Source organism: Pelodiscus sinensis, chromosome 30 (genome assembly GCF_049634645.1).
Source record: "Pelodiscus sinensis isolate JC-2024 chromosome 30, ASM4963464v1, whole genome shotgun sequence".
NCBI lineage: Eukaryota > Metazoa > Chordata > Testudines > Trionychidae > Pelodiscus > Pelodiscus sinensis.
In genome coordinates, this window is record NC_134740.1 from 3499677 (window position 1) to 3513817 (window position 14141).

Sequence of the window (14141 nt, forward strand, 5' to 3'; positions counted from 1 at the left end):
GCTAATCCCACTGGACTAGGTGAGGGAAAAGTGTCTCTCATTCCATACAATGTTCAACGTGCAACGTAGATGGGAATTGACTGCTGGATCCCAAATAAAATGAAATTAAAATTGTGAGCTGAGTCTCAGGATTGCCTTACCAAAGAGACCAAGGAGAATGCTACTCATTGAGTGTTCGTGTGTCTTGGTCTACATGGTATCTACCCACACATCCATTCCCCTCTCTTTCCCTCTCTCCTTTCACATGCCCTTTGTACATACCCATACCAGCCTCTCCACCTTTCTCTTTCTTTCTTTCTTTCTTTCTTTCTTTCTTTCTTTCTTTCTTTCTTTCTTTCTTTCTTTCTTTCTTTCTTTCTTTCTTTCTTTCTTTCTTTCTTTCTTTCTTTCTTTCTTTCTTTCTTTCCATTTCCCACCCCTCTTTCCAAGCCTTTAGGAGCTCAGGGATGAAATCCCAGATATCTGGGTTTGTCAGTAGGCACTCGGATTAGGGGCCACTTTACAACTATTGACCCTACCTGGAGGTGCTTCCTGAACACACAATGCAGCTCTCTGGTGGGTCCCAGGGATCCTTTCAAGGCAGGGGTGGAGGCTGAGAAAGAAACACAGCCTGAGCAGGTCCTCTATTTATTTATTATTACTCAGTGCAAACAACGAAAGTCTCAAACATGCCACACACGACTCCCAGTGAGGAGCTCTGTATACAACATAAAGCATGACAGACACAGCCCTGGGACTGGGACATGGGTATTTTCTCCTCTAGGGGGCGCTGTGTATGTCCAAGGCAGAATTCGAGGGGCTGGATGGGTTGGACAGGCAGGGACCAGGACACGGGCAGCTTCTCCTCTAGGGGGCTCTGTCTCTGACCCACTCCTACAGCAGGGTACTGCTGGGTTCAGGAGGGACGTGGGACGTGGGTTGGTTCCTTGCTCGAGGCGCTGGCTCCCTACATGACACGAGGTGCCTGGACACAGCCCAGATCACAGCAGGGCAGTGCATCCAGCGGCTGAGGGCTCAAGAGGCTACGGGAGGTGAGTCACTCCCGCTCCACACCAGAGGGATCTACCAGGGCACCGAGCTGCAGGGCGGCACTGTGGGAGGCAGGATGGCGATGGCAAAGAAAGGGGGCTGCACCCCTACACCACGCGCTGGATCACGTTCTTGTACTCGGGGCCACTCACACGCTTCAGCTGCACCACGGTGGCAAAAAGCCACTTCACCTGCAAAGGGAAAGGACAGAGAGGGCAGGCGTGAGAGGGGGGTTAGAGCTGGGGGTGGGGAACTTCTTTGTCTTTTTGTCGGTTGGTCAGTGTCATTCAGTCCCATGATGCACCCAACTGTGCTAACCTGGCCCCACCTGTCCCTGCTACATTCAGCCTCTCTCACCTTGAAGAGGGTCACTGTGGCGCTGTAGCACACGCTCAGGAGGAAGAGGGTGATGAAGACCGAGATGGTGCTCCAGAGGCTGTTGAGATCCTCATCACCATCCTCGGTGCAAAACTCGCCAGACACGATCACCTCTGTGGGTGGAGAGAAAGAGACGTCACCTCCGAGTCAGCCCGTGCAAGAGAGAAAGCTCAGATGTTTCACTCAACAGCAGTCGGTGTCTCCCTCTCTCCACCCATGGTTCCATCCCTCCACACATCTGTCTCTGGGAACATTCATCTAACCCTGACCATAAGCCACCCATCCATCCCCACAAACCACCCATCCATCTCTTCTGAAATATCACCTTCTCTGCCTCCTTCCTTCCCTCTCTAGACATAGTCATGTATCCTCACCACTCCGTCCATCCATCCCCACAAACCATCCATCCATCCATCCTGAGACATAACACCTCTCTGCTTCCTTTCTTCCATCTCTAGACCCATCCGTCTATCTTCCCTACAGTCCATTCCTCCATCTATCTATCCCCACTTAACCCTCCATGTTTCGATGACCACAATCCATCCAACCTTGCTTCCATCTGTGCCTGTCCATCCAACCATGTTTAGATACATCCCTCCATCCATGGCCACAAACCACCCACTGATCCATTCATATGTGAATTCCAAGACACCTTCATCCATCCATGCCTGCGCCAATGAATTTCTAGTCCACCCAGCTGTCCATGATCACAAACTATCCATCCACCCCACAAACCATCCATCTTGACATAAATCCCTCTCCCAATCCTTCATCCATTCATTCTGAACCACAAGCCAGATATCCACCTGTAATTCCAATCATGCTCACGAGCATCCTTCCCTATATACCTCTCTACAGTTTCACCTATAGACACATAGAATCAATTCTATGATTGATTCTATCTGTCCATGCATGAGGACAAATCATCCATTGACTCATCATTACATTCCTAGATACATCCATCCATCCACTCACTCCCCATTTCTCCATGACCATCAGCCATCTATCCATTTGCCAATTCTTTCCCAGATACCTTCATACTTCTGTTTACCTCTCTAGATACTTCCATACAGCATGATCACAAATCACCATCAAAGTAGCAGTCTATCCCTAGACACCTCCATGCCCCTAACCATCCTAAATTAACCCCTCCAAGCATCCACATCCTGATCTCTGGGTATATCCATCAAACACTGACCACAAAACATCCATCCATCCCTAGACACCCCCTCTCTCTGCCACCCCTTTCCATCTCTAGACATATCCATCCACTCCTGCTGATGCTTTCCTTCATCTGTGAAAAAAGAATATCCATCTCTCTTTCTCTAGATCCATCCCTCTATCCTTCAAACCATGACCACAAACTATGCACACGTCCATCCAAAATTAAACCTCCATTTATTGATGACAACAAACCATCCATCCATGTATCCATCCATCCACCTCTACATTCATAATCACAAAGCATCCATTCATCCATCCACCAATCAACTCTCTGACATCTCCACCCATCTATGCATCCATTCAGTCATCTCTAGATACAAGCATCTAGTCATGACCACAAACCATACATGCAATATGCAAAGAATCCATCCATCCATCTCCTCCTTCCCCCTCAATTTATCCATGACCACAAACCATTTACCCATCCATCATTCCATCTTTAGACACCATCATTCATCCATGGATGATGCTCTACCATTGCATCTCCAGATATATGTATCCATCGATGGCTGAAAACCATCCAACAGTCCATCCCTTGATACATTCATTGATCCTTCCAATCATCCATCCATCCTTCTGTTCATCCATCTGTGCCTCCAACACTCCTCTCTACACACGTCCATTCATATATTCATCCACAGAAGCACATTTCCATCTTTCTCTCTGTAGCTACACCCATCCATTCATTTATCCATCGATGCCTCCAGCCACATCCTTCCCTGCTTCCCACACAAACTTTCTGTTCCTCTGTTCATCCACCGCAGCCAACGGTGATGAAATGGAGGCAAAGCCTCTCAGTTCTCCTCTCACTCATCCCATGTGGTCATCTACCCAGGCAGTGGAATTTGAAAGATGTTGAATTTCAATGTGCTCTAGTTTATATGCCTCCAAAAGCTGGCTTCGCATCCCTGAGAGGTTAAATCCATAGGAGTGAGGCAGGTGGTAGGAATCTACCATGGTCAAGGAGGCCCCCAAAGACCAGAATTGGTGGGTTTCATGCAGGCACCTCCACAACCCTCCTCCCAATGCCCCTGACTACCCGGGAGATACTTTAGCCATCTCTGGAGCTGCTCATATAGGGCCTGCATGCCTAAGGACAACCTGTATTTGCCCCGGGTGTGGGATGTGCAAATGTTGAACATTGTTGCTTTTCTGAAGAGAGCCACGTGTGTGTTCTAACTGGGAATGAAGGTTTCTCAGTGACACAAAAGATATTGCTCCCTGAAATGTGCCCTGCTACTAGAAAGCCCCCTTCCCTAGAGGTGTTTGAAGAACAGGTGCATAGATGAGCGTGGGGGCATATTTGTGTCTTCCTCTGTTGGGTGTCTCTCTGTGTGTACAACCAGGAGAGCCTATGGGAGAGGAATCCTGTGTCATGCCATTTGACTTTTGTGCCCATCTGTACAAGAGTAGCTCTCTCTGCTTGGTGTGATCCCTGACCTCAGCCATCCATCTCTGAGTCTAATACACACATGGCAGGACCCCGAGGGCAGGTAGGAGATGGGGCTTATGTGGGGGGCAATAGAAGAATCTGCATCATTTGGAGCACCCCACTATCTGGGCCATCTATCTCACCAGAGGCAATGAGACTTCAGCGTAGCTTGGTGTCTACTCCAGATAACAGTCCTACCACTGCTGTTTCATTGGAAGGACTAAGTCTCTGTAGAGACTATGTTGTCCTGACTCCCCCTCCTCAACCATTTTTGGGGATCAAAGGAAACATCCGTGGCAATGGGTGTGGAGGAAGAGCCTTTGGATTCCTAGCCAATAGCTGAATTGTGTATGGGGGCCAGAGTATTTGAATCTCCCCCCTCTCCTCCCCCCACTGACTCTCTGGAATATCCCTGTGCAGCCTCTGCTCCTGTCACAGGTACCAGAGTGTGTGGGGTGTAGGCTGATATTGATACAATGATAATAGCCTAGAGGGGATCTTGTCTGAATGAGATGCCAGGGATGGCTGAACCATCCAGCAATCCAGATACCCACCCGAGCATCCTACTCTCCATCCAATTCTTATCTGGAAACTCCACTCCCATAATTTCCATGCCTCCATATTGACCTATGAACATCATACTCCTACTTCTGCGTCCATCCACTTGCCCGTCCATCCATCCAACCCCATCTACTTATCTAGTCATCCCAGCATCCATTGCCATCTCTCCCCTATAATGCACATTCATCCACTGGGAGATAGATATAGTCATCTATCCATCCATCCATTGCCTTATTCACCCATGTATTCATGCTCATCCCATTATTACTCACTTCTTTACCTGCCCATCCATCCATTCATACATATATTCATCACCCGACCCATCATCCATCCTTCCATCCATCATCATGCATTCTCATTTCCCTGTCACCATTCATCCCCATTGGTTTTGATCCCCCCCTCTCTCCATCCATCTCTCAGGGTATGTCTAGACTACAGGGTTTTGTCAACAGAAGTTTTGTCAACAGATTCTATCGACAAAGCTTCTGTTGACAAAGAGCATCTAGACTACATCCAGTTCTGTCGACAAAGCAAGCCGCTTTGTCAACATAACTGTGGACACAAAGGATAGTGTAGATGCAATAATGCCTTCTATCGCCAGAACTCTGTCAACAAAAGGCGTTATTCCTCGTAGAATGAGGTTTACATATGTCGACAAAACTGCTGAGTTTTGTCGACGTTATGTCAACATAACTCAAAGGCAGTGTGGACGCAGGTATCGTTTTGTCGACAAAAGTCCACTTTTGTCGACAAAACCCTGTAGTCTAGACACACCCTGTAATAGCATCGACACAGGCAAACCTCTATTTTGAAATAAAATTGACCTAGTGGAGCCCTTATTTTGAATTTGGTAAACCTCATTCTATGAGGAGTAACACCAAATTCAAAATAGCTATTTCAAATAAAGTGCTGTATAGACACTTAATTCAAAACAGGGGGCCCCCAGCCCTTCCCAGGGAGCCCTGGTGGCCACTCTGGGCACAACCAGGAAAACTTACTCTCCTCTCCCCCAGCCCCAGAGCCATTAAAGGGGTAGACCCTGGACAGAGTGCCTGTGCCAGCTCCAAACCTGCCAGCTCAGAGCCAGCAGAGCCACCGAGGCCTCTGACCCAAAGACCCCAAAATATGAGCCTGCAAGCCACTGGCAGCCAGCCCTCCACCGCTCCCCAGGAGCAGTCGGCCAACTCCCAGGAACCTGACAGGGGCTGGAGAAGGCAGGCGCCTTCCTGGTCCAGGGTAGAGATCATGGACCTTATTCAGGTTTGGGGGGGTTGTCCCCAGTGTCTATGATCTCGGCACTAGACAGAGGAACGCGGCCGCCTATGGCAGGATAGCTGCCAGCCTGGCCACCAAAGGCCACATGTGAACCCAGGAGCAGGTTTGCATGAAAGTCAAGTTGGTCTGGTGTGACCCCCAACCGTGAGCTCTGAGCTTCCCCTCCCCTTCTTTCCCTCACCTCCCTCTTCCAGCTCCCTCCTCCCAGGTTTCCCTCTCCTCTCTTTCACCCTCACTCTTGCCCTCTCCCACCTCCTTTTCCCAGTCTCCCTAGAGGTTCATCCCCCCCCCCCCCACTTTTGTTCAATAAACCCAGTTTCTATTTTTGAAATACGTGTCTTTTATTTGACATCAGGAAGGGGGGCTAGGGAGGGGTAAGTGGAAGGAGGTGAGGGAAGAATGGGGCATGAGCCCCTGGTGGGGAGGACTGAGGAGGCTCTGAGGGCTCCTCGGGGTGAGTGCTCTCCCTCAGGGCCTCCTGGATCCTGACAGCCCCCCGATGGACTGCCTGGATGGCAGCCTGCAGCAAGTGCAGCCGGGCTGATGGCAACGACCCCATGAGATGCACCAATGTTTCCAGGGACAGCTTTGACTCCACATGGCCGAGTGTTGTGGTGTCCCCAGTGCAGGCAGTCAGAGCACTCCAAGACAGCACTGCTTTGCTGTCCCTCATCAAGGTAGAAAAGCAAGCAGGGAACCCTGGGAATTATCTGTCCAGGGTGGGTATAGGGTCCCTTTAAGCATGGAGCTCAGTTAGCCTCAGGCACCAACCCCTCACAGTAAGTCCTAAACTGATGCCCTGTTTGCACTGGTTCCACCAGCCTTAACTTCTGTTCATGGTCCACTCAGTGTGAATGTCCTATTTTGAAACAGCAAAATGCTATTTCAAAATAGTTTTTGTGTCTAGATGCATTATTTGAGTTAGTTTATTCAAATTAACTTTTTCGAATTAAGTTAATTTGAAATAGAACTGTAGTGTAGACATACCCTTACTCCTCTCAGAAATATGTGTGTATTCTTCAAACCTGCTGTCCTATCACATGGCTCCCCAACTGCGCTGGGCTTCAATGTATCTGTTCCTCTGCAATTTCTATATATATGTTTAGCTGTCTCTCTAGACCTCTCTCCAACACTGCTTCCAGGATGTAGCCACTGAACCTTCCTTCAATAGAATCAACCCACCCTTCCTCAATGGCAGCTACCCGCTCTTCCTTCTATGGCCTCAACCTACATTTCCTTTCATGGCTTCTAGCCATCCTTCCTTTCATGCCTCCAATAGATCCTATTTCCATGCCGTCAACTTAACCTTCCTTCCATGGGACCTATGTGTCAACCGATCCTTCCATTCAAGTCATCTACTCATGTATCTACCCATCCTTCCTTCCATGCCATCTATTCATTTACTTATCCATCCTTTCTTCCATTTGATCTACTCATGCATTTACACATCCTTCCTTCCACAATATCTACTCATACATCCACCCATCCTTTCTTCCATGGTATAGCCCCATAAAGCTACCCATCCCTCCATGGTACAGATGTCCACACACATACAGGATCTGGAGTATCTTGGCATCTCCCAGCCTTAGAAGTTTTTCCTCTTCCGCAACCAACAGATTTTTACCCAGTGACACCACAACAAGGAGACCTGGGAGTGAGCGTACACTAGTTCCATTTATTCACTTGTCATCACAGATGGCACAGAGATAATTTACAGGAAGCTCTAACAGACAATGCTAGCAATGGGATGGGGAGAAGATGTCTTCATTTACCGGGGACATTGCGGATGTTGCGTTGGGTGAATTTCAGTGGTGTCAGAGCTTGATGGATGACCATGCAGGTATAGGTGGTCCCACTGTTCCAGTTGGCCTTGTCGACTGTCATCTTGCTATAGAGGAAGTAGGTTGAGTCGCCCTCTCTTTCCTTCATGGGCGAAGTGGTGACAGATTTGTTGCTGTCACTCGACTGGCTGCCCTCCATCCACTTCACTGAGATGTCCTCAGGGAAGAAGCCCCGCACCAGGCAGGTGAGGCTGACAGTATCTCCATTGTTGCTCAACTCATCAGGGTGGGGGCGCAGGAGGTAGACACGGGGCGGAGAGCTCTTGCCTTGTGTGGGTGGAGATGGAGGACACAGATGAGTCATGCACATCACTGGGCTGGGGCCACAAGGGGAGATGGGCAGGGCTGGTGTTTGTTTGGGGGGAAGGGAGGTATAGGAACATGCCCTCTGTCCTCCAGGTTAGTGGGAAGGGCTGAGACTGGGATTGTCCTGGGGTGTGGAATTGAAGGTAGGATGGTGTCATCTCACATGAGGATAGAGAGGGACCCAAGGCCAAGATCCCGGATTGTTAGGGGCTGGGTCTCCCCCTGAAAGACCATCCCTCCCTGGTGGGGGCTGTAACAGGGGTCTCTCTCTTAGGGGCCATACCCTTATCCTACCTTGCTTCTTGGAGATGGATCTGATGATGGGTGAGGGAAGCTCCGAGTGCTCCACTTTGCAGGTGTATTTCTCTCCAGAGTCCCAGTCGCGGGGAAAGATGGCCAGGGAGCTGGAGGCGGTGAAGGTGCGGTTGCGCTGCTCAGACAAGGCGATGGGTTCGGGGCTAATGGTCCCTGGCTTTTCCCGGGACCAGACCACTTTCAGGTCAGCGTCGTTAGGCAGGTTGACGACCAGGCAGGTGAGCATGGGGCTCTGGCCCAGGAACAGTTCAGCAGGGGATGGGGGCACCATGAAGACGAGGATGTTGCTGGTAGATGTAGGTACGTCTGGAAACAGTAGAGATCACGTCAAACGCTAGGCCTAGTCTCCCCTGTCTGAGCCCACCCTAGTCTCCCTGCTCCTCCCTCAAACCCAGATGGCATCCCAGCTCAGTGTCACCTTTGCACTTGCGGGCTTCACCCTCCTCTGTGGTCCCAGTGCCCGGATGGAACACTCTGCAGGTGTACGTCTTGTCCTCCATAAACTCTTCCTGGGAGACGCTGGCATTGCTGTGGGTGCTGAAGGTTTGGCCTCCAGCATCCTTCTTGGCGGGGGCTGTGTTGCCCTGAAGCTGCCCAGACACCCCGTCTACCAGCCATTCCACCTTCAGGGGCATGGGGGAGAAGCCGGAGATGAGGCAGAGCAGGTGGATGGTGCTTGGTTTGGTAGTGCAGGAGGAGTGGTAGACTTGCACCGTAGGCGGGTGGGGTTTGGAGCTGGGAGTTTCTGGGAGAAGGGTGGCAGGTGTTAATTACTGTACCGATCCCCGATGAGCCCTCCACCCCTTTCCCTGTAGCATGCTCCTCCCCATCTGGCATTCTGCTACCGACAGCACCGTGGAGAACTCTGCCTCTTCCCAGCAGTGCTCCACCCATTGCTCCTCGTTGCAGGTTCTCTCCTCTCCCCCTTTCTCTGCATGGTCCCACATGCTCCTTGTGAAGACCCAACACCATCCACCCAACCCGGACATTTCTGAGTTTCCATGGAATCCCTGTTTCCTTCCATCCACCCACACCAGCCATTCCACCAGTTCACCCAACTAGCAAGCTGTCACCCTCCCCCAACCCACCTTCTCTCCCTGTAGTTGTCACTGTTTCAGTGACCCCCTCCCGCTCTTCGCCTTTGGTTGTGCTGGCCCTACTTGGGATTTCCTTGGAGATGCTGGATTTTGTGGGCTTGTGCTCGACGGTGCAGCGATAGGTGTTGGATTGCCAGCTGCTGTCCGAGACGGTGACCTGGCTGCTGAGTGAGTAGAGACCGCTGGAAGAGTGCAGCATGGAGGGGTAGGTCTTCACGCCCTCAGAGCCAACGGCGGGGCTCCATTGCACTTTGACCGGCTCAGGGGTATACCCATCGACCAGGCAGCCGAAGGTGACCTGCGTGGAGGTGGCTTCTCCAGGGCAGGAGGTGAGAGGGAAGACGGACGGGGATTTGGGGTCAGCTGCAAAGGGAAAGAGAGAAAGGCCATGAGATGCAGCCCCAATGGAGACCTTGCCCCGGTCATTGCAGGGCACCGGGTCTATGTCTCCTTGCCAGTGGAGAGCGTCTCCTGATGAACTCTCCCCACCCCACCCTGGTACTCCAGTCAGCACAGCAGGCACTTTATGTCAAGGCTGTTGATGGTTGGAAAGTCTTAATCTCTGTTAGCCAGGATGGGCAGGGATGGGGTCTCCTAGCTAGGAACAGGTGACGGGGAGAATACACCTGAGGTTTCCCTCTTCTGTTCATTCCCTCTGGGGCACCTGGTATTGATCGCTTTTGGCAGACAGGATACAGGTCCAGAGGGACCTTTGATCTGACCCCGGCAGCCCATTCTCCTGTTCTTATGATGACCCCAAAGAATGGGGAAGCCAAATAGGTACAATACAAGAAGGATCAGAGGAGAAAGATAAGAACGGCCAGACTGGGTCAGACCAATCCCAGTATCCTGTCTGCCAACAATGGCCAATGCCAGAAGCCCCAGAGAGAGGGAACAGAACAGTGAGTCCACACGTGATCCCTTCCCTGTCACCCACAGCCAGAGAAACAGAGACTAAAGACACCATCCTGGCTAATAGCCATTGATGGATCTAACCTCCATGAATCTAGCTAGCTCTTTTTTGAACCCTGTGCAAGTCCTAGCCTTCACCACCTCCTCTGGCAAGGAGTTCCACAGGTTGACTCTATGCTGCAGGAATAAAAACATCCTTTGTTTTCTTTTAAACCTGCTGTCTCTACATTTCATTTGGTGATCCCCTGGTCCTTATATTGTGGGAATAGGTAAATAACTTTTCCTTATTCATGTCCCCCATTCCAGTCATGATTTTAAAGACCTCTATCATATCCTCCCTTAGTCTCCTCTTTTCTAATCTGAAAAGGCCCAGTTTTTTAAATCTCTCTTCATATGGCCCCTGTTCCAAATGCCTCATCATATTTTGTTGCCCTTTTCTGAACCTTTTCCAATGCCATATAGTTTTCTTAGATGAGGTAAGCACATCTGTACACAGTATTTGAGAGGTGGGCGTCCCAGGAAAGTGAGGCAGAGAGAGAGAACGAGAGAGAGAAAGGCACTAATCATTGGCAGTCAATGGCAGAGTGAAATAGAGAACCCAGGAGTCCTATATCCCAACCTCCTGGCTCTAGACTGGACAATGCCCGGTACTGGACTCCCACTGAGCCCAAGAAATGGTTAATTTCACAGAATGGAGGGTTGTTTCCCGTAACCAGTGGTGGCATTTTCCTGAGGAACTAACTGGAATTAGGTGCTACAGTGTCAGGATAAAATCCCCCTTGGATCAATCCCAGTTTCTGCACCTAGGAAACAGCCCAAGATTTTGACCATCAAAGTGACATTTTTGAGGAGTTTTCTGGGCTCTCCAAAGAGGCACCATGTCACTTTTGGCTTGTTAGGCCTGTGTCTGAGGCAGTGCACACGTAACACCTGCAACATTAGCTGTGGAGGAATAGTAAATATTAGACACTTGTGAGGCTCCTAAGTTCATTGTTAAGATCATCAGCCCCCTAGTGGCCTGCTATTGATTTTGTTGCTCACTCAGTTGATTACTCTCCTGGGAAGTCCCTGGACCCTTTGCAGAAAAGTGTGGGACTTTCCAACTCAAACCAAGACATTTTGCTCGTTGGATGAGAATGAGGGTTAATATCATCCGGTTACTATTAACCCTGGTTCACAGAGAATGACAGTGAGGTGGTTAGGGGGAGCTCAGGGGTTATGGTTGGGGGTACAATTGTTCTTTAAAACTTGTAACATAATGGTCTAGAAAACCCAACTGAGGCTCAGGGGCTTATTACACTTGGTTCTCTTTAGTTTTCATAGGGAAAAGATGACGGTTAGAGTCTTGGAGTTAAGTAGCTTGTTTATCTTTTGAAGGATGAAAGGATGAGGTTCGGGTCATGGTTAAGGATTGGGGGTATAACCAGTTGGGTTTGAGGTTTGAATTAGGATTCTAGTTCTGGGATTTGGGTAAAAAACTTTTCCTCCCCAAAACTCGGTTTTGGACTATCACATCCCCTCGCTCACAATCTTATTACCAAGTTCATCCCTCAAGAAAACATTCAGAATCCAACCGAGTTGGAGAAAGGTTTTTTTCTGGACACTTTCCGCACATCTACAGGAGAAATCTCTCAAGACCTACAGATCCCTCAATTTCTGGGTGCCAAACCTGGAGGTGACTTGGAGCTGGCTTTAGCTGGAGATGTCGGAGTTGGTCTCTTCTGAAAAGGAAGCCCCAAAGATCTCCAGAGGGAGCTCCTCAAACATGGAGCCAGCTCTACTCAAAGGCTACATTAGCAACCTGAACTTCAATCTGTCCCCAGAACTGGGGTTCTCTGTGATGTTCCTCCTCTGCTGGTAAAGACCAAGTGTGGCTTCACCGGGAACACCTCGCGCTTGGCTCTCCGCATAGGGCATGAAAGCAGAGTTGGCGGAGAAAGGCAGAGACGGCACTGAGCGACGCGCTCCTACACTCGGTGAGTTCAGGGTGTTTCCTCTGAGAAGGGACACCCCAAAGGGGGGATTTATGTCTGAGTTTAGAAAGCTTTCCGTTGCAAACTTTTTTAAAAATTGGGACTAAAGAGATGAAACAATTATATCCCCGTAGGAAAAATTTCAGCAATTCCCATCTAAGTTCTAATAGAAGCTGCTGCTCACCCCTCCTCTCTCAATGTCCCAAAGACTTGTCATCCAGCCCCCTACCCTAATAAATCCCACAGCCCCCTTGCTCTCCCGCACAGTCTGGTGGTTCCCTTCAATTCCCATTTGCTGCTCCTTGCTAGTTCAATCTCTGCCACTGGCCGGCAACCCCTCATTCCTGGCCTGCAACCCCTGCTAGCCCAAATCTAGGTTCACCCCAGTCCTGTCGGTGCCCCTCACTCCAGACCCCTACCAGCCCAGCCTTACACCCCAGCTCGGCCAGTGCCCCAATTCCCTACCTGCAGCTGCCTGCCAGACCAGCTCTGTCCCCCGCTCTGTTGATGACCAGCATTCTCACCCCACCCATCCCTGGGTTCCCCCAGCCCTGCTAGTGCCCCTCAGTCCCCAACCGCAGCCTCTGCCAGCCCAGCCCTGGGTCATCCAGCCTTGCCAATGCTCCTTACCCCCAACCTGTAGCCCCGCTAGCCCAGCACTGGGCCACACTCAGTCCTGCCAGTACCCATCATTGCCAACTTGAGCCCCTGCTAGCCCAGCCCTGTGCTCCCCCAGCCCTGCTAGTGACCCTCACTCCTGACCCACAGCCCCTGCCAGCCCAGCCCTGGGTTATCCAGCCTTGCCAATGCCCCTCGCCCCCAACCCGTAGCCCCTGCTAGCCCAGCACTGGGCCCCACTCAGTCCTGCCAGTGCCCCTCACTGCCAACTTGAGCCCCTGCTAGCCCAGCCCTGTGCTCCCCCAGCCCTGCTAGTGACCCTCACTCTAACCTACAGCCCCTGCCAGCCCAGCCCTCCCAACCCAATATGCCCCTCACTCCAATATGCAGCCTATACCAGACCGGCCCTGTTGGTGCCCACCACTCGCAAACCACATACCCTGCTAGCTCAGCCCTGCATTCTTGACCCAAAATTCCCGCTAGCAGTGCCAGGTTCCCACAGTGCCCCTCACTCCTCCACCACAGCCCCCCGCCCTGCCTTGGGCTCCCTGCAGGTCTGCCAGTGCCCCTCAGTCCCAAGTTATATCCCCTGCTAGCTCAGTTCTGGGCTCCCCCCAGGTCTCTGCTGGTGCCCCCACTCTTGAGTCCTTGAGACCCTGGACCGCTTTCGACCCTGGTTTCCCAGATGCCGGGTGGGGTGTGAGGGAAGCAGCTCTGTCCCCCAATATCTGCCTCGGGGGATGCAGCCTGCCCTGGGTTACACCCAGGCCATGCACGGGGAGCCGTGCTCTGCACCCTGCCCCTCTACTACATCTGCACAAGGGGATGTACCCCTCTGCTCTTCAGAGCTCAGGTGAGACCTCAGCCCACCTGGATCCTAGCCCCAACTCTCCCTCAACCACTAGCCCTCACTCTCCTCCCAGGGCTGGGAAGAGAACCCAGGAGCCCTTAATGATGCTCGCTGTGGTAGGAGAAATCCCCCCGCACTCACGTGACAAGCCAAGAATTCACTGACCAAATGACCAGCCATGGTGGGTTGCAGCCAGGCACTCTGGGCTGGGGGGTCTATCCGGGAGCCCAGCGCTGCTCCGTGTCTGCCGTGCTGTTCCTCTGAGGGATCTGTGCCTCTGAGACAGCCCCTCTCCTTCCCATAAATGAAAGTCAAGATAATTGTCAACTG

At 51.2% G+C, this 14141-nt stretch overlaps 1 gene segment (V, D, J or C); it reads right to left on the reverse strand.

The window, feature by feature from the left end:
• Positions 1 to 620: 620 nt before the first annotated feature.
• On the reverse strand, positions 621 to 14121 carry LOC102458305 (immunoglobulin heavy constant gamma 2-like). The segment is given in 7 exon segments: positions 621 to 1220; positions 1387 to 1520; positions 7672 to 8007; positions 8341 to 8667; positions 8780 to 9106; positions 9450 to 9821; positions 13977 to 14121. Coding segments are annotated over 6 exon segments (1416 nt in total).
• Positions 14122 to 14141: the final 20 nt, after the last annotated feature.